General features: G+C 38.0%; 2 protein-coding genes across 5 annotated transcripts in view; one reads left to right on the forward strand and one right to left on the reverse strand.

The window, feature by feature from the left end:
- Window positions 1-1940: 1940 nt before the first annotated feature.
- On the reverse strand, window positions 1941-26624 carry TRIM23 (tripartite motif containing 23). Its single transcript, XM_004608480.2, has 11 exons — window positions 26495-26624; window positions 23130-23292; window positions 17960-18081; window positions 15705-15983; window positions 13857-14039; window positions 12562-12777; window positions 10587-10721; window positions 8168-8297; window positions 7550-7660; window positions 5776-5900; window positions 1941-4059 (listed from the first exon to the last, which is right to left on the reverse strand). Exons 1-11 carry the CDS (start codon window positions 26573-26575, stop codon window positions 3880-3882), a joined length of 1725 nt encoding a protein of 574 aa, XP_004608537.2. The 5' UTR covers window positions 26576-26624; the 3' UTR covers window positions 1941-3879.
- Window positions 26625-26971: 347 nt separating this feature from the next.
- TRAPPC13 (trafficking protein particle complex subunit 13) overlaps window positions 26972-27465 on the forward strand; it is a 45191-nt gene continuing 44697 nt past the window's right edge. For 2 of the 4 annotated variants that reach the window (XM_004608482.3, XM_004608483.2), the window contains exon 1: window positions 26972-27320. In XM_004608482.3, coding sequence (XP_004608539.2) covers window positions 27275-27320 — 46 coding nt within the window. In that variant the 5' untranslated portion in view covers window positions 26972-27274. The remainder of the gene's footprint in view (window positions 27321-27465) is intronic. The other 2 variants (XM_004608484.3, XM_055123641.1) reach the window with 1 other exon arrangement.

Below are 27465 nucleotides of genomic sequence, written 5' to 3' on the forward strand. Positions count from 1 at the left end.
TTTGCATTATAAACTCTTATGAGGCAGAAAAATATGCCAAACAATGCTATTTTAACATTGTATCCTTTTTAAAAGCAGAACTAAAAGTTGGACATAAAGTGATTTTTCATGTTGCATTTACTTTTCCTTACTAATTTTAGGTTATTTGGAATTAGCAATCTATTCCTAAAGTCCCAAACAAATTTTTTGGTAATACTGCCACCAAGTGGCCATGATGACATTCTCCCTTTTCCTCAAAAAAAAACTGAAAATCATGTTTTTTTCCATTCTGTTTCACAAATTTAATATATTGGTAGACTTAAAAGTACACTGTAGATGCCATGAATAAATGTACAGTGGGTACTATGTTATATAATCTGTGATAATCCGTATAAGGACGTACGTGTGTATATCAAATGTATAAATCATCTGTGTATGATCTTACAGTGGGTAAAGCACTTGCCTTGCAACGCGGCTGATCCAGGTTTGATCCTTGGCACTCCACATTGTTGCCCGAACCTGTCAATTGTAGCCCCCACAAACAAAAACAAAACAAAAAACCCATTCACACACGTGTTCTTGGGCGCAAATAGGGTGCCTGATGGCACTAGGCAAACCCAGTTTGGTTACCTAGAACCACATATGGTCCTCAAAAGTTTTACCAGGAGTGATCCCTGAGCACCTGCAAGGTGTGACCTTACATCAATAAAACACTAATTTCTTCTGCTACTATGTGGTTCAGTGGTAGAGCATCTATCCTACACATGCTCTGGATTCAATCCCCAACACTTAAGCTAATTTTTATATAAAATTTTAAACGCAATATTTTAGCTCTCCTTTCAGAAAGCTATTTAAAAATGTGATAGGCTGGAGATGTAGCATTACATGCCTTGCATATGTGAGGTCTTGGCTGAAGGCAATCCTCAATAGTGCATGACTCTACATATACAAAATAAGTTGTTTCTGGGGCCACTGATATAACACATAAGGTGCTTGTGTTGCGGCCAACTGCAGTTCAATCCCCTGTATCCCATTTTGTCCCCAGGGCCCTGTGAAATGTGATCCTTGAGCACAGAGCCAGCAGTAAGCACTGACATCACTGGGTATGGCCCAAAACAAAAACAAAACCTAGAATAAGATTTCTAATCAGTCAGTTCCTACCCCATCTCATTTAATTATCTTTGCCACCATAAAGACGACAACCTAGAGTAACTTATTTCTAAATTTAATGTCGATTCCGTCCCCATGTGGCTTATTGTTTATCTTTGCCACCACAACGATGACTTAAAATCAAGAACCAATTTTTAGAAAGCTATTATTGTATGGGTTTCAGGCATACAATGTTCCAACACCAATCCCATCACCAATATCAACTTCCCTCCACTATCTGTCCTGAGGTTGACTCCTAACAGGCACATTTTTAAGTTTGATTGTTGTAGTTTGGATCTCAGGCTTTCAGTGCTGTTGGTTCTGTGGTTAAGATATATCGAAATACCACACCTCTAGCCTTCCCATGTGTCTGCTACTTCCCAAATGCCCTTGATTTCTTTTGTTCCCTGTCTTCCTTATGCTCTGGAGTCGAGGGTGATCTAGATATCCCCCTTTAATACCTTGCATACTCTCCTCCCATTATTCAATATACCAAAGGTAAGTGAGATCATCCTGTGTTTGTCCTTCTTCTGACATTCTCCAGTTACCTAAACATCTTCAGTTCCAACCAAGTTGCAGAGAAGTTCATGATTTCATCATTCCATGCAACTGCACTGTTTTCTACTGTGTAGACCACACCTTCATAATCCACTCAATTCATCATTGGATGCCTGAGTTAAAGTGTTTCATTCTTAAATCTGACACTTATCAAGCAGATTAATATATTTAAACTTATCAGTGAAAAAATACAACCACATATAGTACTAAGAACCTGAGTAAAACATTTCTTAAAAAAAATCACACAGAAACACTATAATTATGTACATTATAATTATGTTTAAGTAATGGTTTAATTTTTAAGTTGTGTTCAGTAATATGCTAAGGAATATAAAGTTTAGCAAAACTGATGAAACAATTTACAAGGAAAGCAAGTTTACATGTTAGTGTTAAACCTTTTTTCCCCAATTACCTAGTAGAGAAAACCGTTCAAGGGTTCACAGGCAAATGCAACACCGTTTTTATTTTTCACAGTTATTGTCAAATACTAAATAATTTAATTTAGAAGTATTAATATACACACAAAGTACACTTGCAATAGCATGACCTTTCACTTGAAAAGTAAAGGATGAAATATATTTACTTATTTACACATTGTCCATAACACTGACGGACTTTTAAAAAATTCATTTTCTAAAACTTAGTGTTTTTAAATTGAAAACAGTTAAGTTTGAAGAGACTGAAGTAAAACAGTGCCACCTAAAAGTCACATCATGTCACAAGACATCAATTTCTTCATAGCAGTTCAACTAATAAGACTTAGGACTATAAGTTCATCCTAAATCATAGAGCATTAGAAAAAAAATCTAGGAATGTTTAAATATAGTGAATCATACTGCCATAAGGGAGTACTCTTCAAAAATGAAACACATGGCTGTAGAGAGAGCTCAGAGGGCTGAGTGCATGCATGCTTTGCATATGGGAGGCCCAGGTTCAAGCCCAACACTGCATGGTCCCTGACCACTGCCTGCAGCGACCCCACGACCCCAGAATGTGGGCTGTGCCAGGCTGGAACACAAACATCCCCCTACATATGAAAAATGAAACACAGTAAAGCGCACATTTTTTTAAAACTAGCAAACTCCTGAAACACTGTAAAATAAACTTTGTTTCTTTTTCCTTTAGACACAGTCTTCCTTTTAACTTTTCAAGGCGCTTTCACTAAAGGCCTTGAATACATTTATCAAGATAAATACACTAATTTGAAAAAACAGTTTTAAAGTAATTGATGTAACAAGTATCCCCCACTATTTAAATGACTTATGAGTTTTCTTAGATCTGTAACTTTTATGTAAAGCCAACCTTGGTTTTATGTGTAACTTACTACACATTTTACCTACAGTCATTCTCACTAAAGATGTAACATTAATTGTGAAAACACTATTGTCTTTAAATATATTAAAAAATAGAAGGACCACTTTAGGGAACATATACATTTCCATCATTGAAGTAGGTCTTTCAGAAGTGAAGGTAAATTGGAATAAAACTTGACTTTCACAGTTTTATTATTGTTTTTCAGTTTTATGCTAATCTGAAAATCAGGACTACTTAAATAACATTTCATTCTGACTCACGGATTTTTTACAAAATATTTTTGAGAAAGTTTTAATAAAACACTGTAAAAAATATTATCTATAGCTTATATCTTAACATTAAAGGATCTGTTGCACTCAATGTAAAGTAATCCTATAACACAAAGATGCAGTTTGGGTTCCAACCCATTAAGTGACACAATTTTTGCAACATTTTGCAACTATTTAAATACTGCCAAACTTCAATGAGAAGGCAAGTGAAAGCAGCAGCGATGCCTTACTTGCTAACACAGGTTCCATCAGGCACTCAAATGGCTGTTCTTTTATTCAATGAAAGAATCAACCTTCACTTATCCCTTCTCTGTGACTGCTGTTCCAATCTATAGTCACATATGATTAAAAAAAAAAAACCTAAGTAAAAAATGTACATTTAAAAAAAAAGTATATTCAAGAACTCCCTACTTAATCCAACTTTTATCTACTCGAGGTACTTACATTTCACTACAGAATTACTTTTAAACACAGTAATGTACTAAATCTCCAATCCAAAATTCCTTTCATACACACATTCTCAAACAACTGTTTTTTGGATGCAGAATTCCTTATAGCATATGTGCAAAATAACTCTTAACCATAAGACTTGAACAGTGCTGCTTTAAAGTCAAGCCACGTCCAACACTCCAGCAGCCACAAGGTGCCGGGAGAGCCAGTCCAGTCCCTCGTACAGTCCCATACCGCTCCGCGCGTCACAGCCCTGAATATACCAGCTACGGCCACAACACAGTTTGTGGAGACTAAGGAGTTCAGTGATTTCTTCTACTGAGAGAGCTCCAGCAACATCCTGAAACATAGTCACAAACCAGATTTTTATTACTTCCCATAAAAATGACCATTTATATAGCTGTTACTATTTATGTTCAAATCTGCTGTATACATAAGTCAGGAGCCGAAAGTTAAAACTTAGCCTTGCTTTTCAGTAATCTGATAAATGACAATTTTTTAAAATGGACTTGATTAAAATAATTTATAAACATAGTAAGAAAGCCATATAATGAAAGCTATACCGCCTGAATGAAAGATAGTGGCTTTCATTCAGCTACATAAAAGAAAAATAAATTAACATATATGTATTATAAGAAATGGCTTATTTATATATAGGACATAAGAAAACAGTACACTACCTCCAATACCCCTACTTCTCAGAAGCAACCACAATGACAATTTACTGTTTCTTTTAAAATGTTTCTACAAAGTGCATGTGCATGCAGTCACATCAAATAAGAAACACGTTCCAGTATTTTTGTTGTTGTTTTTCTTTAACACACACCCTGAAAGTAGATATTATTACCAAGACAAGCATATTTTTCACATTATTTTTAATACCTGCGCTGCATTTCATTGTGTATGCAATGCTTAGTTTTGGGTTTTGGACACCTAGCAGAGGTTCTCAGGGCTTAGATACTCCTGGCTCTGCACTCACGGGTCACTCGTGGTGGAGCTTAGGGGTAATATGGGATGGAGAATTGCACCTGTGTCAGTAATATGCAAGGCAAACACCTTATCTGCTGTACTACGACTCCAATCCCTGCTGCAATTTCTTTGTTTGCTTTGTTTGGGGACTATACCCAGCCGTGCTCAGGGCTTACTCCTGGTGAGCTCAGGTGTCCACCTAGGATGCCAGGGATTGAAACCAAGTTGGTTTACTTTGTGAGCTAAGTAAAAGCCCTACCAGCTATACTACCACTCCAGCCCCACAACAATTTATTAAAACGAGTCCTACAGTCCTACACTGAGTATTCAGATTGAGGTTATATGCTTATCCAATTAACACATAATCAATCATATTTTTACAAAAATACATTTGCAAAATTATGTGTAGGCTAACCTTGGAATATCTGGCTACAGGACATATCAGAAACAGACTAAAGGATAAAAGAATCTATGAGACTAAAACTTTGACATGTATTGCCAAATTGCCTTTGAGGATAATGTCTGTTTACTAACCACACCTACAACACATGTGAATCTGAGGACTAGCAAATATTTTCGAAGTCTTCAACGGTATGACAGGGTGAAAAACAATACTCAATTCATGGCACTTGCATGTCTACAACCAGAAGCAAAGCAAAATGTGTGAACTTTTTTAAGTTTGCTTTTTTGGGGCCGGAGAGACAGAACACAGAGATAGGGTGCTTGCCTTGCATGCAGTCAACCCAGGTTCAATCTATGGTACTCATATGGTCCTATGAGCCCCACCAGGAGTGATCCATGAGCGCCCAGAGCCAGGAGTATCCCTAAGCATCTCTGGGTGTGACCCCCAAAACACACACACACACACACACACACACACACACACACACACACACACACACACACTCTCTCTCTCTCTCTCTCTCTCTCTCTCTCTCTCTCTCTCTCTATATATATATATATATATATATACACATATATATCAAGTTCATAAATATATACTGAATACTCTTTAAGTCTTTCATGTCACCTTATGATATAGAATACAAAAACAATTAACATAAGATTCTAATATACAATTATGTACCTGTTTGTTAGCAAAAATCAGGAGCAAAGCATCTCGAAGTTCTTTTTCTGTTAATAGTTTTGCAAGTTCACTGTGTGCTTCACCGACTCTGTCTCTATGGCTGCTATCAACAACAAATACAACAGCTACCAAAAACAGAAAAGATTAAAATAAACAATTAGTCAACTGTGAAGTTTCAAAAAAGTAGTTATTTTAGTATTACAGCTCAGTTATGATTTCTTTATAGTTTGGCTGGAATATCAATTCTTTTAGATTTTTCTTTTTTTTCCCCTTAAGTTTTTGAACCACACCCAGCAGTGTTCAGGGTTACTCCTAGTTGTTCTTGGGGAACAGTACAATGTGAGAAATCAAAGCCAGGGCCCCACATCTGCAGGACAAGTGCTCTATTACTGAGTCACAACACAATCCAACCATCACTACTTCCACATAAAGGCTACCATTAGTGACTGAAGCATGTAGCAATGACAAAGCTAAGTTAATGTAGCAAGCACTAGCAATGACTAGTGGTATAGTAGCAATAACTAGTACTTTTTAAAACTTTCATTAATAGCTATATAACTGGGAGTTACAATAGTTGCTCTACCAAACATAAGCTGCTATATATTAATCAATATTTTTCTTTTCATCTTATCATTTTCTACCTAATATACTACTTTTTTTTTACCAAAAGATAGTATTTTAAATAAGTCTATCAGCTTTATTTCTTCCAAGTACTTTATCTACATTCCCATATAAACTGTTATGAAAATACAGACTCAACTTTCCACAGACTAGACTCAAAACACACAGCAGAAATTTATCTATTGAGCTGATTCTTTTGTAATCTTCCTAGCGAGTTACATATTCCCAACCCTTCAGCCATTCTCATGTTCAAAGTTTCATTTTCTCCCCAGAAATCCCTTGCTTGTATTTTTAATATCAAAAATCCCAAAAGCAAAATAATTAAGTCTCTTGTCTACATGAAAGCAGCATGACATACAGAACAATTGACACGAACATACATTTCACCTTTGTTAAAAGGCAAAACTGTAAAAAGAAACCAGATGTGAAAAGGTAACTGATGGAATATTTATGACATTAACAGATTAACAGCAAATTACTGAAGAATCTTTTGCAGGGGGCTAGGGTAATAGCACAGCAGGTAGGGCGTTTGCCTTGCACGTGGCCGACCCAGGTTCGATTCTCAGCATTCCTTATGGTCCCCTGAGCACCGCCAGGAGTAATTCCTGAGTGCAGAGTCAGGAGTAACCCCTGTGCACTGCCGGGTGTGACCCAAAAAACAAACAAAAAAAGAATCTTTTGCAGATAATAATTGTGGATGGCATTAAGGATATGAAGCTATTTAAGGTGGTTTTTTGTTTGTTTTTGTTTTTATTTTGTGGCACTAAAGATCAAACCCACTGCTGAGTGATTATACTGGAATAAATGTTTTACTATATGGAGCTGCATGACCATATCCCACAAATTGTTGTATGCTATACAGGCAGCATTCATATACGATTACTATGTATTTTAACTTTTTAGAACAGCAAGAAGGTAAGTAGTCTAAACTATGTTTCAAAGTATGATTCTATGTCCTAATTATGATTTTCCAGGAATTAAAATATACATATCACATTCTTTCTACATTCTATTTTAATTCTGGGAAGCCAGCTAACAATTTTTAAAGGTGCAGCCCAAAGTTAAGGCCAGACTAGGTTAAATAGTTAAAATAACATGTTAAAAACAAGTAACCTAAGACCTGAAAAATTAAGATGGCATTTCTCACACTTACCTTGGGTATTAAGGTAATAATGTTTCCACAGTGGTCTTAATTTGTGTTTTCCACCAACATCCCAAATAGTGAACTTTAGATTTTTATATTCTACAGTTTCCACATTAAAACCTGTTTTCAAAAGAAAGTTACTTTAATACTGAACTTATAATGAGCAACACATAAAACACTTTGTTTACAATTGTGACTTGCAAATTACCTTTAAAACAGGTATTTCTGCTGCTGCACAGTCAGCTCTTCTGCTAATAAACTTACACGGGTTTACAGCTTTAACTGCTGTTAGCCTCCAAGCCTCTCCCAGGATCCCTAAGACCTCAAATACCTACTTGTGCTGCACAATACCACTCCAGACCCCTAAGCCCAGCCTGGGCAATCAGACCTCTCTATTCCTTGCAAATTCCCTGCATTTGTAAGAAAAATATTATTTCTTTTTTACTATCCCTCCAAACACATCTCAATCCATGACTACTGAATCTCACATTTTTCCTAAAATGCTAATTAAAGCCAGGAAAGTGCTCATATCCATATTTGACTAGCATAAAGACCATGAGAATATGGAAGAAAGCTGAGTCTGCCTACAAAATGTCCATTAAGAAACAGAGCAATACTCCTACTTACCGATCGTTGGAATAGGCTGCATGAACTCATCCTGTTTTAATTTAAATAAAATAGTAGTTTTTCCAGCACCATCTAATCCTAATGTAACAACTCGAATTTCCATTTTTGGTCCAATATGAACTCTATTGTCCTGTAATTAAGATTTTTTTAATTTATATTTTAATATAGAATTAAAGATATAGGTATACTTTTGTTTAAAAAAGAAACTTTTAGTTCCTTGTATCCCATTCATTCCTGAATCCACTGAAATTTGAGCTATATTCCCTAATATAATTGAATCTGACCTTGTCAGACATCAATCATTCCTCACTAATAAATCTGTGGGGGCAGAGCAATAATACAGTGGATAGTGCACTTGTCTTGCATGTGGCCAATCCAGATTCGATCCCCAGGGTCCTATATAGTCCCCCAAGCACTGCCAGGAGTAAGCCCTAAGCATCACCCTAAACCAAAAAAAAATTCTTAGTGAAACTTTGTATGTGTTTACTGTTTACTTTGCTTTGGGGGCCACACCCAGTGGTGCTATCCACTTATTCCTGGCTCTGAACTCAGGAATTACTCCTGGTGGGGCTCAAAAGGCCATATGGTATGCCAGGGATAGAATGTGCCTTATCAATTGTTTTATCCGTCTGGCCCAATACAAATTATTGTAAAAATTCTCTCTTTTTTTTTTTTTTTGGTTTTTGGGTCACACCTGGCGATGCACAGGGGTTACTCCTGGCTCTCCACTCAGGAATTACTCCTGGCAGTGCTCAGGGGACCATATGGGATGCTGGGATTTGAACCCGGGTCGGTCGCGTGCAAGGCAAACGCCCTACCCGCTGCCGCGTGCAAGGCAAACGCCCTACCCGCTATGCTATCACTCCAGCCCCTGTAAAAATTCTTTTAAGAAGTATATATACCACTTAATTTTCAGATTTTCTAGTTTAACTGAGTCTTTAAATAAGACTTTTGTGCTGTTTTTAAAATAAGATACAAACTAAAAGGGAGGCCCAGATTTGACTCCTGACACTACACGGTTTCTGAGCAGAGCCAGGAATAGCTCCTGAATGGCCAAGTGAAGCCCCATCCCACAAAAAAAATTAGAAGAAGAAATTGCTTATAACTTGTCAGAAATATTCTGTTAAAAATTGAATATATATGCTCTAGAAATTTACCTGTGTTACGCATCAGTTGACATACATTAAAAAAAAGGTTTTTTTAAGTAAGGCTGGAGAGATGGGTAGGGCACTTGCCTTGCACTCGGCTGACCCTAATTCGATCCCTGGCACCCCACATAGTCCCCAGAGCACTGTCAGGAGTAATTCCTGAGCAGAGCCAGGAGAAACCACTGAACACTGCTGGGTTGATCCAAAAACAGAACAAAATGTAAATAAAAACAAAACATAAATTTGGTACATACTGCAACCAACTTCTGCACTCTACAGAATATTGTGGAACCCTTTACTTTCAAAATTATACAGACCTACTTCTTCATTCCAATTGCTTCATTATATTCGGTGAACCACGATTTAGCCAAACCTCAGTTGATGTTTGGTCACCTCTAATTTTGCGTATTTCAAAAATACTGCAATAAACATACATACCTCAAGGTGAATCCCAAAAAATAAATAAATATATGAATTAAAAACATTTAAACACTGGAAAATTGAAAACTGGGTAATAATGTTGAGATTAATCTACCTAACTTAGGGACGACACTTAGCTGGCCTCAGAGCTTACTCCTGGCTCTGCACTCAGGGATCACTCCACAAGGGGTTCAGGGAACACACATGATGCTGGAATCAAATGTGGTTGGCCATGTGCAAGGCAAGCACCCTATTTGCTATACTACTGCTTCAGCCCCTTATTAAGTTTTTAAGTGTGACAGTTATATTTTGTTACAAATTTTAAGAGTCCTTACTCTTTTTATATAACACAGAAGTATATTCATAGCTAAATCATATGATGCTAGAATGAAACATTATGTTGAAATTTGTTTCAAAATAATCCAGAGAAATTGAAGGTAGAAAGGAAAGTAGGGAAGGTGATATTAAAAAATTTTAACTACTACGGAACTGGAGCAATAGCACAGCAGGTAGGGCATTTGCCTTGCATGCAGTCTGACCCAGGTTCAATTCCCAGCATCCCGTATGGTCCTCCGAGCACCGCCAGGAGTAACTCCTAAGTGCAGAGCCAGGAGTATCCCCTGAGCATCACTGGGTGTGACCCAAAAAGAAAAAAAAAATTTAACTACTAAAAGTGGGGAATGGATATAAAGGAGATTCATTATATTACTTTCTAGTCTCCACTGAGAAAGTTCATTTCTTATTGTACATTCATAAATTTCTTAGCCTTCTTTTCAAGTTAATTTATCACAGAATGTAAAACAAGTGAGATTTGTGAAAGACATACCCCAAAATTAAGTATGATGCATTACCTTTGTAAAAGTAACAGGTATGCTGGCATCTAATTGAATATGATCTGCAACCTCTGTGAATTGCTGCTGCTGTTTTTGCAGTGTTTCTAGTAACCTTGTAATTTCTTGTTTTGCCAAGACAACTCTGCAGTCATCCTAGAAAAGATAAAGCAGCATATCTATAAACTTGTTAAGAAAGATTCATCAATAAAACTTAAGTTCCTTAAATGGTACAATATTCAAAGTTAACTTAAACATAAATTTGACTGGTGTAAGAAAGCTGGGCATTAGTACATGATTTAGTAAATAAGATGAGTACCTCTCAGTCTATCAACAGTGGCTGGAGAGATTAATACAGGAGCTAAAGAGCATGCAGCCAACCCCAGTTAGAATCCCCGGCACCATATAGGTCCTCAGCTCAGGATTGACCATAGGTATAGCCCAAAATCAAGTAAAATATTATATAGGTATAAAAAATATTGGCAGGGGGGAGAAAAAGGAATAAAAGTCAAATTGTGACAAGCCTAGCTTCCCTCTCCCACCCCCCGTTTTTGGGGCCACACCTAGCAATGCTCAGGGATTACTCCAGGCTTTGCAGTCAGGGATCATTCCTGGAGGGGGACTGAACATGGGTCAGCCATACACAAGGCAAGTGTCCTACCTGCTGTACTATCACTCTGGCCCCAAAGAGTCTCCTCATCTAGTAGTCTAGATCCCTGGGTCCTCGCCTTAAAGTCAAGCATTTTTAGTTTCTCAAATATTCCACCTTTTCTCAAGGATGATTAAGCTATTTGATAATCTAATCCTTTGTATCCATCCATTTTTTCCTTAGTTCTGATCACTTCTTAATCTATTCATGATATACTTATTTAGATACGTTTTGGACTGTTTTCTTGCTAGAATGCTAATTTGAGATTATGGCTTTTTGTTTTGTTTACAAATGTATACCATATACACAGAAGGTACATGGCACATAGTAGGCCCTCAACACACATCTGCTAAAAAGCCTCATATTTCACTATTATACCTTAAAACTTAAAAGAAAAAAATATTTTCTTACCAGAATTAGTAAATTTGTATGGTGTTCAATTACCTTTGTGGTAACTAAGTATTTTAAAGTACATTAGGTCTAAAATTTTAAGATCATAAACCAGAACAAGCCTAATAGGTCCACATTAAGAATCCAAAAACCCAATTTCATCTGCATTAACGCAGACGCAGTACCATAACATTAATAACTACCAGTCACTTTAACACAATGCTTTAGAACTTCTAAAGGACTTCTAAATATCTTAGCAATTATAACCATATTTTTCGCTTGTTTTTTTCTTCTTCTTTTTCTTTTTTTTGACCATACCCAGCAAGGCTCAGGGTTTATTCCTGGCTCTTCAATCAGGAATTGCTCCTGGAAATGCTCAAGGGACCATAAAGAATGTGGGGGATCTAACCCAGTCAACCACATACAAGGCAAGAACCCTGCCCACTGTACTATCACACCACCCCTATAAGCATACTTTTTATACACTATAGAAATACTTTCAAGTATTAAAGTAAATGTAATGTAGGGCAAGATAATTCCAATATTTCTGTAATAGTCTAGTTATCATCATGAGCAAAAGCAGTATCTGATAAGTTCTAACTACAAATAACTTAGAAAAATGAACAAGACATATTCACTCACATGTAGGTAAAAAACAATATATGCAAATGAGAAAATATTTTCTTTATACTTGAAACATCTAAATCATAAATTTGTAATGATACTGACATCAAAGTTAAGATTCACTAAATTAGAGCAGAGGTTAAGCAGTACATGCTAGAGAGACAAAGACCACAAAACATTCCTGGCCTTGTAGCAGAAACCACTAAGCAAGTATAAAATTACTATACGCAGTAGACACAAAGTGTTTATTAAGTTAACAAAAGCCTAGTATATACATCAGCCTCACAAATCTTCCTTCATAAGCTATGTGATGACCATGTTTAAAGTACCTACCTGCTGCAGAGTCTTTTCACAATGGAGACATGCTGTTGAAACCTGCGACAACAAAATAGTCATGTCTTCCTGTTGCTGCCTAAGCCAAATCAGTTTTTCCCGAACATGAGCATCCACAACACTTAGAGCCATTTCTTCTTGACGACAAAGTGTTTCATGCAGATCAGAAAAATAAGCTCGGACACATGACCTGGCATTCTCCGCAGTACCTGGTACCTAAGAAAGTAAACATTTTGACCGTAAATATTTTTCCATGAAACAATTAAAATTTATCATCTATATATGTATATCCTTATGATTCCAAAAAAAAATTTTGGGGGGGGTCACACCCAGCAGTTCTCAGGGCTTATTCCTTGACTCTGCACTCAAGAATCCCTCCTGATGATGCTCAAGCGACCATATAGGGGTGCCAGAGACCGAACCCAGGTTGGCCATGTACAAGGTAAGTGCCCTGCCACTTATTTAATTCACTGGAGAGTATTCTCTATTCTAATACACAGAAATTCAACACCCAGATTAACCTTATTTTTCATTTGTTTGGTGGCCACACCCAGGAGTGCTCAGGGCATCCCCCTGACTCTGCACTCAGGGAGCACTCCTGGTAGTGAGGGGGATCAAACTCAGGTTGGCCACATGCAAGGCAAGCACCTTACCCACTGAAAAGAGTAAGAAAGAGTAAGAGACAGGGGAGAGAGAAAGAGAAAAGAGAGAGAGAGGAAAAAAGCAAGAGAAAGCGAGACAGAAAAGGATGAAGGAGAGAGAGGGAGGGAGGGAGAGAGAGAGAAAGAGAGAGAGAGAGAGAGAGCAAAAGAGAGAGAATACATATAGGTCTGGAACTGCTCATTGGTTCAGAACCTGCCTTGTAAACAGTTTAAATCCTGAATGTCCACATGTGTGATCGGAGCAACTCTGCTGTCTGAGATGCTTGGCACTGAATGTGATTTCTAACTACATGACACCCAAGAGTGCATGAGTATCACAAAAAGGGTTGTAAGCCATGTGAGGCCCGTAACTTAAGAGTCATAGTCAGGAAGTATGATCTCTGGTGAGCATATGAGCACCACAGTAAGCTCTGATGAGCAAAACTGTAACTTGTGCACATCAACTCAAGTGCAAACCTCAAAGACACACGTGTAAGCACTGCCGGCAACGAAAGGAGTGCAAATCTCAGTGAGCACGACCACTAAAAATGTGTGAGCACCACAACCAGGTGTGCATGCAACCTCTGCTCATCACAACATCAGCAGTAACCAAGGGAAGGTGGGAAAGAAACGTAAGTTTAAAAAAATCCATACATGTTCTGTGTGAGCCATTCCAATTCCATCTTCCACTATCTGTTCACCTCCTTCAATGTGCTGAACAATTCCAACTAATTTTCTGGAGTAGTCGGAGATTTCCTCAGTGAAGGTTCGTATGCAGTGAGCCATATCTAAAATTGATGCTCGGATCTGGTTAGCTTCTGGTTCTAATACTGAATGCTAAAAAATGAAAGATTACATAGAAATAACTCAGTACTGGTTTATGACATAAGGAACTATTTTTATCTCTCCTATAATTTTTTTTCTTGGTTTTGGGGTCACACCTGGCGATGTACAAGGGCTACTTCTGGCTCATGCACTCCGGAATTACCCCTGACGGTGCTTGGGGGACCATATCAGATGTTGGGAATTGAACCCAGGTCGGCCGAGTACAAGGCAAACACCCTACCCACTGTGCTATAGCGCCAGCCCCTCTCCTATAATTTTTATTTATTTTTTTTATTTTATTTTTTATTTTTTTTGCTTTTTGGGTCACACCCAGCGATGCTCAGGGGTTACTCCTGGCTTTGCACTCAGGAATTACTCCTGGCAGTGCTTGGGGGACCATACGGGATGCCGGGGATCGAACCCAGGCCAGCCGCGTGCAAGGGAAACGCCCTACCCGCTGTGCTATCGCTCCGGCCCCCTCTCCTATAATTTATAAACAGAAGTAGTCACAAGTGATTTTTATAAATCATTTACAAAGAGTATAGACTAAAAGTGGCCAAAAAATTCATTTCAGTCTTTTAAAAAAAAAAATCTATCCTGCAAAGAAGTATTCTGAAATTTGGAAGTCCATTACCATTAAGTAATGTCCCAGAGACAACCTCTAAAATAAACATAAGCAGCTTATCAATGAACATAAATATTGTCAAGCCAACCTGTGCACTATGAAAACAGGTACACACACAAAAAATTTTACTTCCAATTACTGGAGGTTTTTTTTTTTTTTTGGGAAAACAAATTGAAATAGAAAATCTAAACAAAGTGACAATTTTTTTTTAAGGGAAAAGGCTCATAGATTTGTTTTTCATTTTTAAAAATAAATAGTACAGTAGTTGGAGCAATTAACTATTTTAAATACAACATAATATAGAAGTTTAATATGATTCTTTATATTATGTATAATATACTAATATATATTATAGTATACTAATATACAATATAATAGATTAATAAAACCTAACTTTAATCCACAAGTTTCATCAATTAAACTTACCATACATTAATAACTCTGACTCCTTGTTGATCTTTTCTGCAATGATTTCAAGGTAGGTACACTATTTGTTTCCAAGAACTATTTACATAGCCAAAAATACAGATTTCAATGTGTGCCAGATCGAAGATGTGAACTTTAACAAAATAGTTATTTTATAGGGGATAATAATGAGCGATAGCACAGAGCACAGGTCGACTGCCTTGCACTCGATAACCCGGATTCAATTCCTCCGCCCCTCTTGGAGAGCTTGGCAAGCTACCATGAGTATCTCGCTCGCACGGCAGAGCCTGGCAAGCTACCCATGACGTATTCTTTATGCCAAAAACAGTAACAAGTCTTACAATGGAGACGCTACTGGTGCCTGCTCAAGCAAATCTATGAGCAATGGGATGACAGTGATAGTGATTACTTTATTTCTAATTAAAAAATCTAAAAACCACTTAAAATTGTTATGACCTTCAGAAATTTAATCTTTTGTTTTCTTGCTACAAGCTTCATTCATTACTTAACTCTTCCTCAATTTCCAAAATTGGCATAAAAAGCCAGTCCAATAAAAACAAAGAGTAGAATGATAAATAAACTTGGGAGAATTATCCATTTAATTATCCATTTAATTATATTCATACCTTGTGACCTTGGTGTTTTCCATATTCTTTGCATACACAGCACATAAGTGGGCCAGACTGACAGCCTTCTTCCAAGCAAACAAACTCAATGGCATGCACCTGATGCTGAGAGCACATGGTCTTCTCATGAGGCTTATCGGCTAGTGGCACTCGCCTGTGTTTTGCTAATGTCTTTGTAGAATGAGTAACCTGGGAACACTCTGAGCACAGGTGAGTGGCACATACAGTGCAATATACAGATGCAACATGAGATTCATCTTCATCACAACGAATGATGCTCTACAGAACAAAAAATTCATGTCATATATGAAATCACTGTAACATGATTATTTTTTAAACAAGAAAGTTCATAATCTTTTCTTCTTTTTCTTTACCTGACTGGCCTTAATGTCTGAAAACACACTGGCAATTACGTACAAAATCTAAGTACATTTCATAACTCAAATTAAAAATCATTCACTTTTACGAACTATTTCCAATGCTGCATACCAATAGCTGGTATGAACTTGAGAATAAAACTATACTCATAGATTTCATCAAAGATAACATAAAGATAACACAATTTCTTTTAGTAAAACTGAAAATATACATCAAATACACCCCTATATCCCAAAATTACTGTCATGATGATATACAGAAGCAGCACAAATACAGATGAAGCACAAAACTTGCATAACCAGGATCACATGATCATCAAATAAACTATCAAGTTTATCAGTGAAAGGATGGATATTAGAACACTGTATGACTAAAACCCAATGACAAACAACTTTGTGACTGTGTATCTCATAGTAATTCAATAAAACGAAACAAAAAAAAAAACTATGATTTTTTTTATCACTAGCACAACCAAAAGAAATAAAGGAAAATTAAAAAAAAACACGAAACACAAGTACTTTTATTTCATTAGATCCCAGGTGAAGCCTAGGTTGTTGGATTTTTTTTCCTTAAGCTTCACAAATGAGTTTGGTAGAAAGCCACTGATTCTATAAAAATTTTAAGAAAGGTTTCTAAGTTCCATTAAGCTTTTAAATATTATTTCTAATTCTTAATTACTGTGTGGTTCTGTTTTCTGGGTCACACACCGAGTAGTGCTGGGGTCTCAGGGAACCATATAGTGCTTGGAGACTGAATTCAGGCCAACTTCATGCAAAGTATGTGTTGAACCTAATTTTTTCTTTTTTTGTTCTTGGGCCACACCTAGTGGTAATCAGGGATTTCTCTTGGCTCTATGCTCTTGCACCTACCTTATGTACTCTATGTACTCTCTCTTCAGTCACCCTAATTTTCATTATTAAAAGTAGGGAAAGATCACATGTCATATAATCCATAATGTTTTCAGAGGCTGGAGGTAGTACTCTGGACAAGGCACTTCCCTTGCACACAGTACACATAGAGGTCCTCGGGAGACCGTCTGCAGCGTCAGGATGCAAACCATTGTGCAGCCAAAGCCTCATGCAACCTCTGAACTATCCCTCCAGCATTGTTCCTGCTCTTTTTAAAAGGCAATTTGCTTCTGTACTCAATGGTTGGTTTTTTGTTTTTTTTTTTTTTTGCTTTTTGGGTCACACCCAGCGATGCTCAGGGGTTACTCCTGGCTTTGCACTCAGGAATTACTCCTGGCAGTGCTTGGGGGACCATATGGGATGCCAGGGATCGAACCCGGGTCGGCCGCATGCAAGGCAAACGCCCTACCCGCTGTGCTATCGCTCCAGCCCCCTCAATGGTCTCTTTTACAAAGTTCCTCTTTGTGCTATAAGTTAATTGATTCAATTTTGCATCCTCTGCCTTAATAGTTTATACGATCTTCTCATTTGGGAGAAAAGGTGTTTTGGGCCTGAAGTGTTAGTGCACTACTCTTGGTTTGTGCTCACAAGACTATAAGGGATTAATCTACGGTTGGCTATGTGTAAGACAAACATCTTAAATACTGTATTCTCTCTCTGACCCTACAGTCATAATACAGTCTTCCATAATCTTACTTCATTTAATGCCATGGTAAAATTGAATTCTAGTATGAAGAAACATTTACACACAAAACTAAGTTTGGGCCAATGTTTTTCAGAAAATTCAAGTTTCAATTTACTTCTGTTCTCCTGAGAATAATTTGCCTTCAGAACTGCATGCAGTGAAAACAATCTTTCTGGGTTCCTAGTTAATGTAGTAAGTGAGGTCATTCTGTGCTTTTAATAGCAAGCAATTTTAAAGAAAAAATTTATGTTCACAGCCACTTTATTTCAGCAAATTATCAATACCTCTCCAGATATTCCAATGGCTTCCTCTGCAGGTCCATATTGACCAATATGTCCATTCTGCAGTCGTTCTAAAAGCTCCAGTAAAGCAAAATTCTTTTTCAATCCCCAGACACCTGAATCTCCTAGAATACAAAAAATTAAAAGTCTAGTAAAAAGTATTAATGATTTTGTCATAGTTTAGTCACTAATAATGTCTAGAGTTAAAAATTTAACCCTTCAATTTTCTTTTTATACCTAAACAACTGTCTTATTAACATTATTTTAAAAAGTCATCATTCTAAGCTACTTACTTTCTGTCACTTATTCTAATGTTATTTTATTGCTTTTACTACATTTACCAAAACAAGTATTTTCAAATATCTTATAGTATAAGAATGCAAATATTTTTATAGTATCCTATTTTAGATTGAAACCCAAGACAACATAAATATATGTATAAAAATTTATTCTCAGCATTACAGCACACTGCATACTCTGCTGTCTGCATTCTACTTTTACAAAAAATCTGTTCATAACAAGTTAATTTATTTTATAACTACAAATAAGTAATGACTCATTGTACTGGAAAAAAAAACTCCCTAAATAAACAGAACTAGAACCGGTAAAGCTTTAACCCTTTTCTAATCTAGAATTATGTAGCAGTCAATGAATACATAAATTTCATCACACAAATACAGTCTCTCCTAATAAAAGTGAGAAAAGGACATGACTCAGTAGTTCAGCACATGCTTCGCATACTGAGGCCTAGATTCCAACACTAGCACTATAAATAATAAAAATATTTTTTATAAAGGGATATTTGGATCCAGAGAGATACTATAAGGGTTAAGGCACTTGCCTTGCGATTTAACAGGCAACAGTTTTAGATCCCTAGGACCACACATGAAACCCTGAGCATTGCCAGGTACAACCTAATCCTCAACCCTCACCACACCAAAAAAAAGGGAAACTCCCTATGAGCCAGTAGTGCTACCCTGGACATTTATCTGAATGATATCAAACACTAATTTGAAAGAATATTTGCATGTCTACGTTCATAAGAGCATTATTAACTATACTTACGCTAAATACAGAATCAATCTGATACCACAAACAACGACGAAAAAATACTTAATGGAAATACTACTTTGGCATTTTAAAAAAATCAAATTATGCCCTTCTGGAAAAAAAAATAGATGGACCCCGAGATGACTACACTTAGTGAAATATTTAAATGAAAGATGTTTCATATGCAAACTGACTAAAGCAAACAAACTAGAAAGAAAAAGATTGTTTCTAACTCCTAGACAGGGTGAAAACTATGGTGGTTACCAGAGAGAACAGGGAAAAGGGAAATAAGCGGAATAGGGGCTAGAGCCATAATACAGCTGGTATGATGCTTGGGCTGCATGCAGCTGACCTGGGTTCGATTCCCATCATCCCACAAGGTTTTCTGAGCACCAGCAGGAGTAATTTCTGAGTGCAAAGCCAGGAGTAACCCCTGAGCACCACTAGGGTATGACCAACTATTCTGTTATAAATTTCTAGTCTAAATACTGAGGGTAGAAATTTATGCTGAGACAATACGGTACCTTTTAAAAAGATTTAAGAGGGGCCACAGGGACAGTACAGGCTGCTAAGGCAACATGCCTTTCAAGTGGCCATCCTGGGTTCCATCCCAGTACATCACATGGTCCCCTGGACCCACCAGAAATGATTCCTGAGCATAGTTGGGTGTGGTCCCAGAAAAAGATAATAATAGGTTTAAAGTCTACCAGAATAACATACATATATAAAATATCAAGGACTAAATAAAAAGCTACTGGACAATAATACAAAAAACATGGCAGGCTAAAAACAATATATAAAGATCCACTTTCTAGAAGAAAGAGAAATCAGGAAAAAAAAATCCCATTTACAATCACAGATGAAAGAAATGTCTTGAAATAAATTTGGTCACAGAACTTAAAGATATGTACAAAGAAAAGTGAAAGACACCACTGAAAGAAATGCAAAAAGGCACACAAATACAAAAATATTCCATGTTCATGGATTAGAAAAATTAACGGCAGTAAAATGTTTATTCTATCACAAACAATATAAAGAGTCAGTGCAATGCCAATGGCATACTGTTACAGAAGTAGAACAAAAAAATCATAATATTTAATTCAAACTAAAAAAGAGCCCTAATAGCTACAATATAAAGAAAAAAATGAAGGAATCTATATGTTTGCTGACTTTAAACAATACTACAAAGCACTAGTCGTAAAATAACATGACACTGGAATATGAAGACACAAATAAATAAAATGAACCTCAGGGAACCAGAACAACAACAACAACAAAAAAACAAATGGACAACTAACTTAAAACAAAAGGTCCAACGCTTATAATCAAACAAGGATAACCTCTTCAATAAACAGTACTGGAAAATGGACAGCCACAAGCAAAAGAATGAAACTATACCACTAAAATCACCCAAACTAAATTTAAAATGGAGTCAAGATCTGAATATAAGATTTAAAACTCAAGAAAATTTAAGTAATATATATACTCTTTGACATGAAATTTAGAAACAATTTAAGAATCAATCAGGATAAAGAAGTGGTATATAGATACATTGGAATACTATACAGCTATTTTTAAAAAAGATAAATTCCAGTCACTTGCAAAAAATAGGATGAACACAGAGAGTATCAAGCTTTGTGAAATACACCAGATGGGGGAAAAAAACCTGATTTCATGTAAGAAGCATGATTTCACTCATAGCATATCAAAAAATAAATGAACAAGGGGCTAAAGATAAATACAATGAATAGAATGTTTTCCATGCATGCCGCTAAGCTGGGTTTGATCCCATATGGACCCCTGAGCACATCTAGGAGGGATTCCTAAGTAAAGAGCCAGGAGTAAGGCCTGAGCATCGGTGTGTGCTCAAAACCAAAAACATTTAAAAGTTAAGAAATAAACTATATAAAACAAAAGCAAATGTTTAGACTTCAAGACCAATTAGTTGCCAGAAGGCAAGGGCAGACATGTAACTAACAGAGGAGACAACTGTATGATTAACTGCACTTTTATTGGTTAATTTATTGTATATGTACACATTTATTTTCAATGATGCACAGCTAAAGCTTATGCATTATTTCTTCAGCTTTAAAATGGCAGTTTAAAACAAAGACTCTTTTGTTGGAAAACATTAACATTTTCTTCTTTTTTTGGCTTTTTGGGTCATACTTGGCGATGCACAGGGGTTACTCCTGGCTCTGCACTAAAGAATAACTCCTGGGGGCCGGAGCGATAGCACAGCGGGTAGGGCGTTTGCCTTGCACGTGGCCGACCCGGGTTCGATCCCCGGCATCCCATATGGTCCCCCAAGCACTGCCAGGAGTAATTCCTGAGTGCAAAGCCAGGAGTTACCCCTGAGCATCGCGGGGTGTGACCCAAAAAGCAAAATAAAATAAAATAAAATAAATAAATAAATAAAATCCTACCACTTAAAAAAAAAAAAAAAAGAATAACTCCTGGGGGTGCTTGGGGATCATATGGGATGATGGGGAATCAAACCCAGGTCAGCTGCATGCAAGGCAAATGCCCTACCCATTGTCCTCACGCTCCAGGCCCAAAAGTTAACATTTCTATACAAATGCTTATAAAGAACATAGTACACACTAGGTATATCTTACAGAATAAAAAGCTAAATGAAAAATTATCAGAATTGAGATATCTCAACCTTACCCTTATTATTTGTTGGCTAAGATTAAAATAATGCTATTTAGAATGCTAATGCTATATCAAGTTCTCTGGCATATGGGCATACTAGTTTTTAAATTAAGGATCACCAAATCCTTAAGAAACCGGCATTTGGGGCTGGAGCAACAGCACAGCTGGTAGGGCATTTGCCTTGCACATGGCCAACCCAGGTTCGATTCCCAGCATCCCATATGGTTTCCTGAGCACCACCAGGAGTAATTCCTGAGTGCATGAGCCAGGAGTAACAGCTGTGCATCGCCCGGGGTAGTCCCCCCTGCTCCCCCCCCCCCGAAAAAAAGAAAACAGTATTTTCCCTGTGAGAAAATATTCTACAACAAGGTTTCTTAGCATTTTGAAGTTTTCAATCTAAAATGTGAGCATTCTTGTTTTATTTTTCTTGGGGGGGCGGGGGGTTAACTTGAACATGTTTTGCTTGGCATATAATATGAATAAATTAAAGTCTTAATTCAATAACTATAGGGAGTGAAGGAGCAACTTTAAAAAAAAATTACATTACAGAAATTTCTATTATCAAAGGAGTAAACTAGAGAACTTAAGTGAGTCAGCTATTCAAATATTTAAAAAATGTATTTTCAATGGCTGGAACAATAGTGCAGAGGGTAGGGCTTTCACCTTGCATTCAGTCTACCCAAGATTCCTCTGCCCCACCCCTCTCCGATCCCGCCCACATGGCAGAGCCTGGCAACCTCCCGTGGGGTATCTGATATACCAAAAACAGTAACAATAAGTCTCTCAATGGAGACGTTACTGATGCCCGCTGGAGCAAATCGATGAGAAACGGGATGACAGTGATACAGTAAATTATTTTCAAATCTGGTACCTCAAAGTGATAATTCTTTTGAAATACATGAAGAAAACTTTTAAAGGTAGTCAGGAAACTGAAATTAATCCACAAGTCCTTTAAACTTATTTTAAAAGAAAATAAATAGCAGTTAGGAGAAACTACACGCAATTGCCTCTGATATAAAAAAAATATATGTTAAGACAAATAATTTATCTGTTTGTATTTTCATTACTGGTATTTGTAAAGGAAACATAAAGAAAACATTTTACTGCATTAATGAATTCTGGCAAATGAATCTTTTTAATTCTCCGAATCAAGTTAGCAATGTTACTCAGATGTCTTAAAGGTCTTCACACTATTAACCCAGCCTAAACTTCTGAGCTGTATCCTTGGAGGGCCCCACGCTTCATTGGGTAGCCCTGGAGTCACTATAGGCCAAATAGAAAATGACACCATTAGGCCCACACCACAAGTCCTAACAATGCCTGGAGTAGCCCCAGAACCACAGCCCTTTGCCCCAGCACTATATAGTGTGGCCTTAAATACATAAAAAAACAAAGTAGACATGTTTTCCACTGATACGACATTGTTAAGCCTTATATATATATACATATATATATATACATTTCCTACCTAAATCTGTTACTTGTCGATCAAAAGGGCAACGAATTGCTCTTCCATGAAGAGGCAGACGAGTGAGACAATCATGACAAACTGTGTGGCCACAAAGCAGAAGGCGAGGGACTTTGTCTCCTTGTAAAGAAAAGACATCTTCACAAACTCCACACTCCAGCACCTAAATTTTGGAAATGGAACACAGGCTCTTTAAATTACTTAAAAGTATAAACATATTTGGTTTTCAAAAAGTGGTCTAAAATATTGAAACCCAAAAATAAATTAAAAAATAAAACAATGTTCAATCTTCCTAAGCTCCTTTATTCCCCCACAAGGAAAAAAATCTGGATTATAAAGATTTAAATCATCCTTTATCATTTCACCTAATAGATCTACCAAAATTATCACAGTATAACAGTGCAATGTCCCTGAAATGCTATGATGTTTAATTAACATCATCAAGATACTTTGAAGAAAAAAAAAGCTTTGATTTATTATATCTGGTCTATATAATTGGGGGCTTTAATTCCTTTGCAATAATCTAAGCCCCAATAGCTTAATAGGACAGTTTTCAAAACTGGGCTATGCTTTCTCCAGAGGGGCACAAGAACAACCAATTAGAAGAGAGGCTACCGATCGATATTTGTTATTTTTCACTTACAGAGGAAAATTGCCATGGCCAACAATAACAATTTACCCCTATAAATGAAAAAGAACAAAGATACTATATTTACCAAATTTTGTCCAGTAGTCACTTATTTCATTTAAGGCAGAAGAAAAAGGTCATCACTTAGATTTAAATATCAACTTCTGGTTCTCAATTAATATGCCCCTAGGATACAAAATATTTTTTGGATCTATTTCTAATTGCAATGTACGACTTAGTGAAGGCCCTATATTCAATCAAAAGAAACAGAACAGTATTAACTGGCATGTCTGATATTAAGGACCATGAACTTCTATGTGAAAAAAGTGTCCACATATGTCACTGAAGTATTTTTCAGCACTTCTAAGTGTTCTACAATTTTAATTTTAAAAATACCCACGCCAACTAGTTATTCTACCTTCCGTTTTTGTTTTTAAAACAAAATACAGGGCTGGAGAGATAGCACAGGGCTAACGAACTTGCCTTGCCTCCTGGCTCAATCCCCAATACAGTTCGTCCCCTAAGCACCACAAGGAGTGAGCCCTGAGCACAGAACCAGGTACAGTCCCTGAGTTGAGTCTTGTCAGGTATGGTCCAAAAACCCAAAAACAAATTAAAAAATATAAAACAAAGCACAAAAATCTCAATATACCATATTCCCTGTGAATAGCATCCTTAATCGAATCTGGAGTAGCAAATGTACTAAATGTCTTTAAACGATACAAGGTATTCACTCAAAATTTGCACAAAGGTGCTTAAAGTAAGGAATTGCTATTTTCACTTTACTTGAAAGCATGAAGTAACAAGGTTATAATGAATGATATAGTTATGTAATAGAAGAACCATTTAATGTATCAGCTTTCCTACCTTATCTCTAAGAAGCCACTTTATATATTAGCATATGATGATGAACAACGGAACAACAGTGCTACAGTGCTACTTCAAGTTTTACCTTCCAAGTAAATGCCTTTCATCTATAAAAATTACAGTTTTAAAAAATTTCAATCTATACTTCTTATACATCATACTTCTTACAAACTAGGGCATGACATTAATGCTAAAAGGACTATCTTAATGCACAACTCAGGCACATTTACACGTAAGATAAAAATTTAGAAGAGCCCCTAGTACATCAAATGGTGCTGTAACAAACGGGCATGCTTCTGAGATTTTTACGGTAAACATATTAACCAAATAGAAAAGCAGTAATATCCACTCCAACGACAATTTTTTTAATTTCAATTTAGTCTTAAGTCTTCTTAGAAAATGACAAATCAATAAATGAAAGCTCAATCATACAGCGACTCTAATAATAAAAAAGGCTCCCTCACATCATATATACTGTGTTTTTAGAGAATAACCTCAATATATGTCATATGAATCAATACCAATATTGTCAGAAAATACGGCTGTGAGCAGAAATGTATTATTAGTTATCATAAAAGCTCAACATTGAGTGAAAAATCACAAGGGTCTAATATTCAAGATCTTAAAAGGACTCAGGCATTATTTGGTACAGGGATTTTTTTTCATCCTTGATGCTCAGGAAGTTGTCTTGTGTATTGCTGACCTAAAACCCTATCACAAACAGTATTGCAAATCACGTTGCCTAAAACAATTTTTAAAAAGTCACCATATAATTCCTAAGAGTGTGCACACAAAAAATTAAAACATATGTGCAAACTAAGCTGTACACAAATGTTCATAACAGCATTGTCAAAAACTAAAAACAGCCCAAATATTCATCCCAAATTAAATAAAATCACTTGTGAAAATGTAAAACACAGACTGATGCCAACTTCATCAGAACCAGTGGGAGGAAGAATTCACCAGCAGCTTTTGTTCCTTCCTTTTTTTTTCATTTTGCAACTCAAACACTCTATTATGTAGTCAGGAATGAGAATAACCAACATTCTGGAATGCAGTTTATTCTACAAACCACTGAGATCAGTTCCCTCTTCCAAATCCTTCCATACATGAATAATGTTAGGAAAAGAAAGAGAAAAGCGAATTTAACCTATTTCAATGACTTTATTTTGTTCTTGGTAAATACTTACTGGAGAACTTAACACACGACAGCGTGCAAACTCCACGCACAGGACACGAGATAGACTAGCCTTTGTGCCTACCCAGCCTACCAGTGCAGACTTGTTCACAAAAGCGTGGACCGTGTCCAGTAAACATCTCACCCAGCAGCTATTTCTGCCCGGTGACCGAGGTAGAGCATCCGTGAAACGCCGACTTTTTGGTGCTTAACCTACCCCCCGGCTTCTTCCCCTGTAAAACAGGCAGCAACAGCCACGTCCTACAACGGTATTAACGAGCCAAAAGACCTAACGACGCCTGCAAAGAAGAATAGCCTCGTTTATTCTATTTTCTTTTCCAAGGGGGCGGAGGGGAGTCGTGCACGCCTGCTGAGCGTTTGACTGCGAGCAGAGGACCGGGCACAGGGCAGCCCAAGTCACTTTCCCAGGCCCACACACTCTCCTTGGCACAGCGACCCCGCGGGCGAGGCCAAGCAGAGGGGGCTGCAGGGAGCGGCCGACCACGCCGCTAGGAGCCTGTGGAAACAAACGTCGCAGAAAAGGGGTGGCCCAGGCGGCCAGAGCCGGGCCCGGCGCCGCGCATCCCGCCGGCGCCCGGAGCAGTCAGGGCCGCAGCGCTGCCGCCCACTCCCCGCGACTGAAACGCCGCGACGCCGGCGGTGGAGAACAGAACACGCAAATGCTCCTCTCACCTTCACCACTGCCGTAGCGCGGCTGCCTTGCCGGGCACAGTCCAATCCCGCTCCGGGCTTGTTTACCACCAGGGCAGCCATCCTCGGAGGAACTGCGCTGCCCAAGGAGCCGTCACGGCCGTCTCCGAAGGGGCGGGGCAGCGGCGCCTACCCAGAAGCCTCCGCGCTCGCAGCCGCCGCGCCGGCGCAGTGCGACTCTGCGCGCCGTGGCGGGGGAGGGGAGGATCTCTCTGCACTGTCTTGCTGCACAGCCTTGCATACATAAGCACCTTATTATTATTCACTCTGAAAATTTATGGAAGATTTAGGATGTTTTTTCCTGGAGGGTCGGGGAGAGGGATAAAACAATTTGGAGGTGAAACTCCTACACGAATATCCCCAAGTGCAGACGGGCCAAACGAGATGGGGACTACATGTCCCGGCATGCAAACTCGGTCCCCGCAGGAACTACAAATCCCAGGGTGCACCTCTCTCGCGCCACAATACCGGCCTTGGGGAAGCCTCGCGTGGTTAGTTACCGAGGGCTGTTTCCTTCGCGTTACGGAGTGACTAGGGAGGACTGTACGTTTGGTCTCTGGACGGCAAGAAATGGCTTTGGCGAAAAGAAGCCGTTGGGTCCGCGAAGGATGTGAAAAGAGAAGTTAAGGCGCTGACAGGCAGGAAGCTGTTGGAAGAGGGTTGACCGCCTGATCTTCCCGCGCAGAGCGCTTCTGTTTTTCTTCAGGACTGGGTTAAGCCTCGCCGGCCTCCGTAGGCGGGGAGGCCAAAGTGCCGGTCAACATGGAAGTGAATCCCCCTAAGCAGGAGCACCTACTGGCCCTGAAAGGTAAATCGTAGCGATCCTCTGGTTTTGTTTTGTTTCCTTCCGGCACTAGTTCTTGAAACCTTTGCTGCACCTTCCTGGAATGTCGGCCTCGTTCCTCTGGAGCACTGTCACTCGGCTCCCTCCTTCCCTGCCCCTGGGCGCCGCC

Source organism: Sorex araneus, chromosome 1, assembly GCF_027595985.1.
Source record: "Sorex araneus isolate mSorAra2 chromosome 1, mSorAra2.pri, whole genome shotgun sequence".
Taxonomy (NCBI): domain Eukaryota; kingdom Metazoa; phylum Chordata; class Mammalia; order Eulipotyphla; family Soricidae; genus Sorex; species Sorex araneus.

Excerpts from the sequence above, each read along its gene's own strand:
- TRIM23 (XM_004608480.2), bottom strand. The coding sequence starts at position 26,575 with ATGGCTGCCCTGGTGGTAAACAAGCCCGGAGCGGGATTGGACTGTGCC. Across the intron at positions 15,984-17,959 it reads CCATTGGAATATCTGGAGAG|AGCATCATTCGTTGTGATGA; the intron begins GTATTGATAATT and ends TTTGTTCTGTAG. Across the intron at positions 12,778-13,856 it reads GAATGGCTCACACAGAACAT|GTACCAGGTACTGCGGAGAA; the intron begins GTATGGATTTTT and ends TTACTTTCTTAG.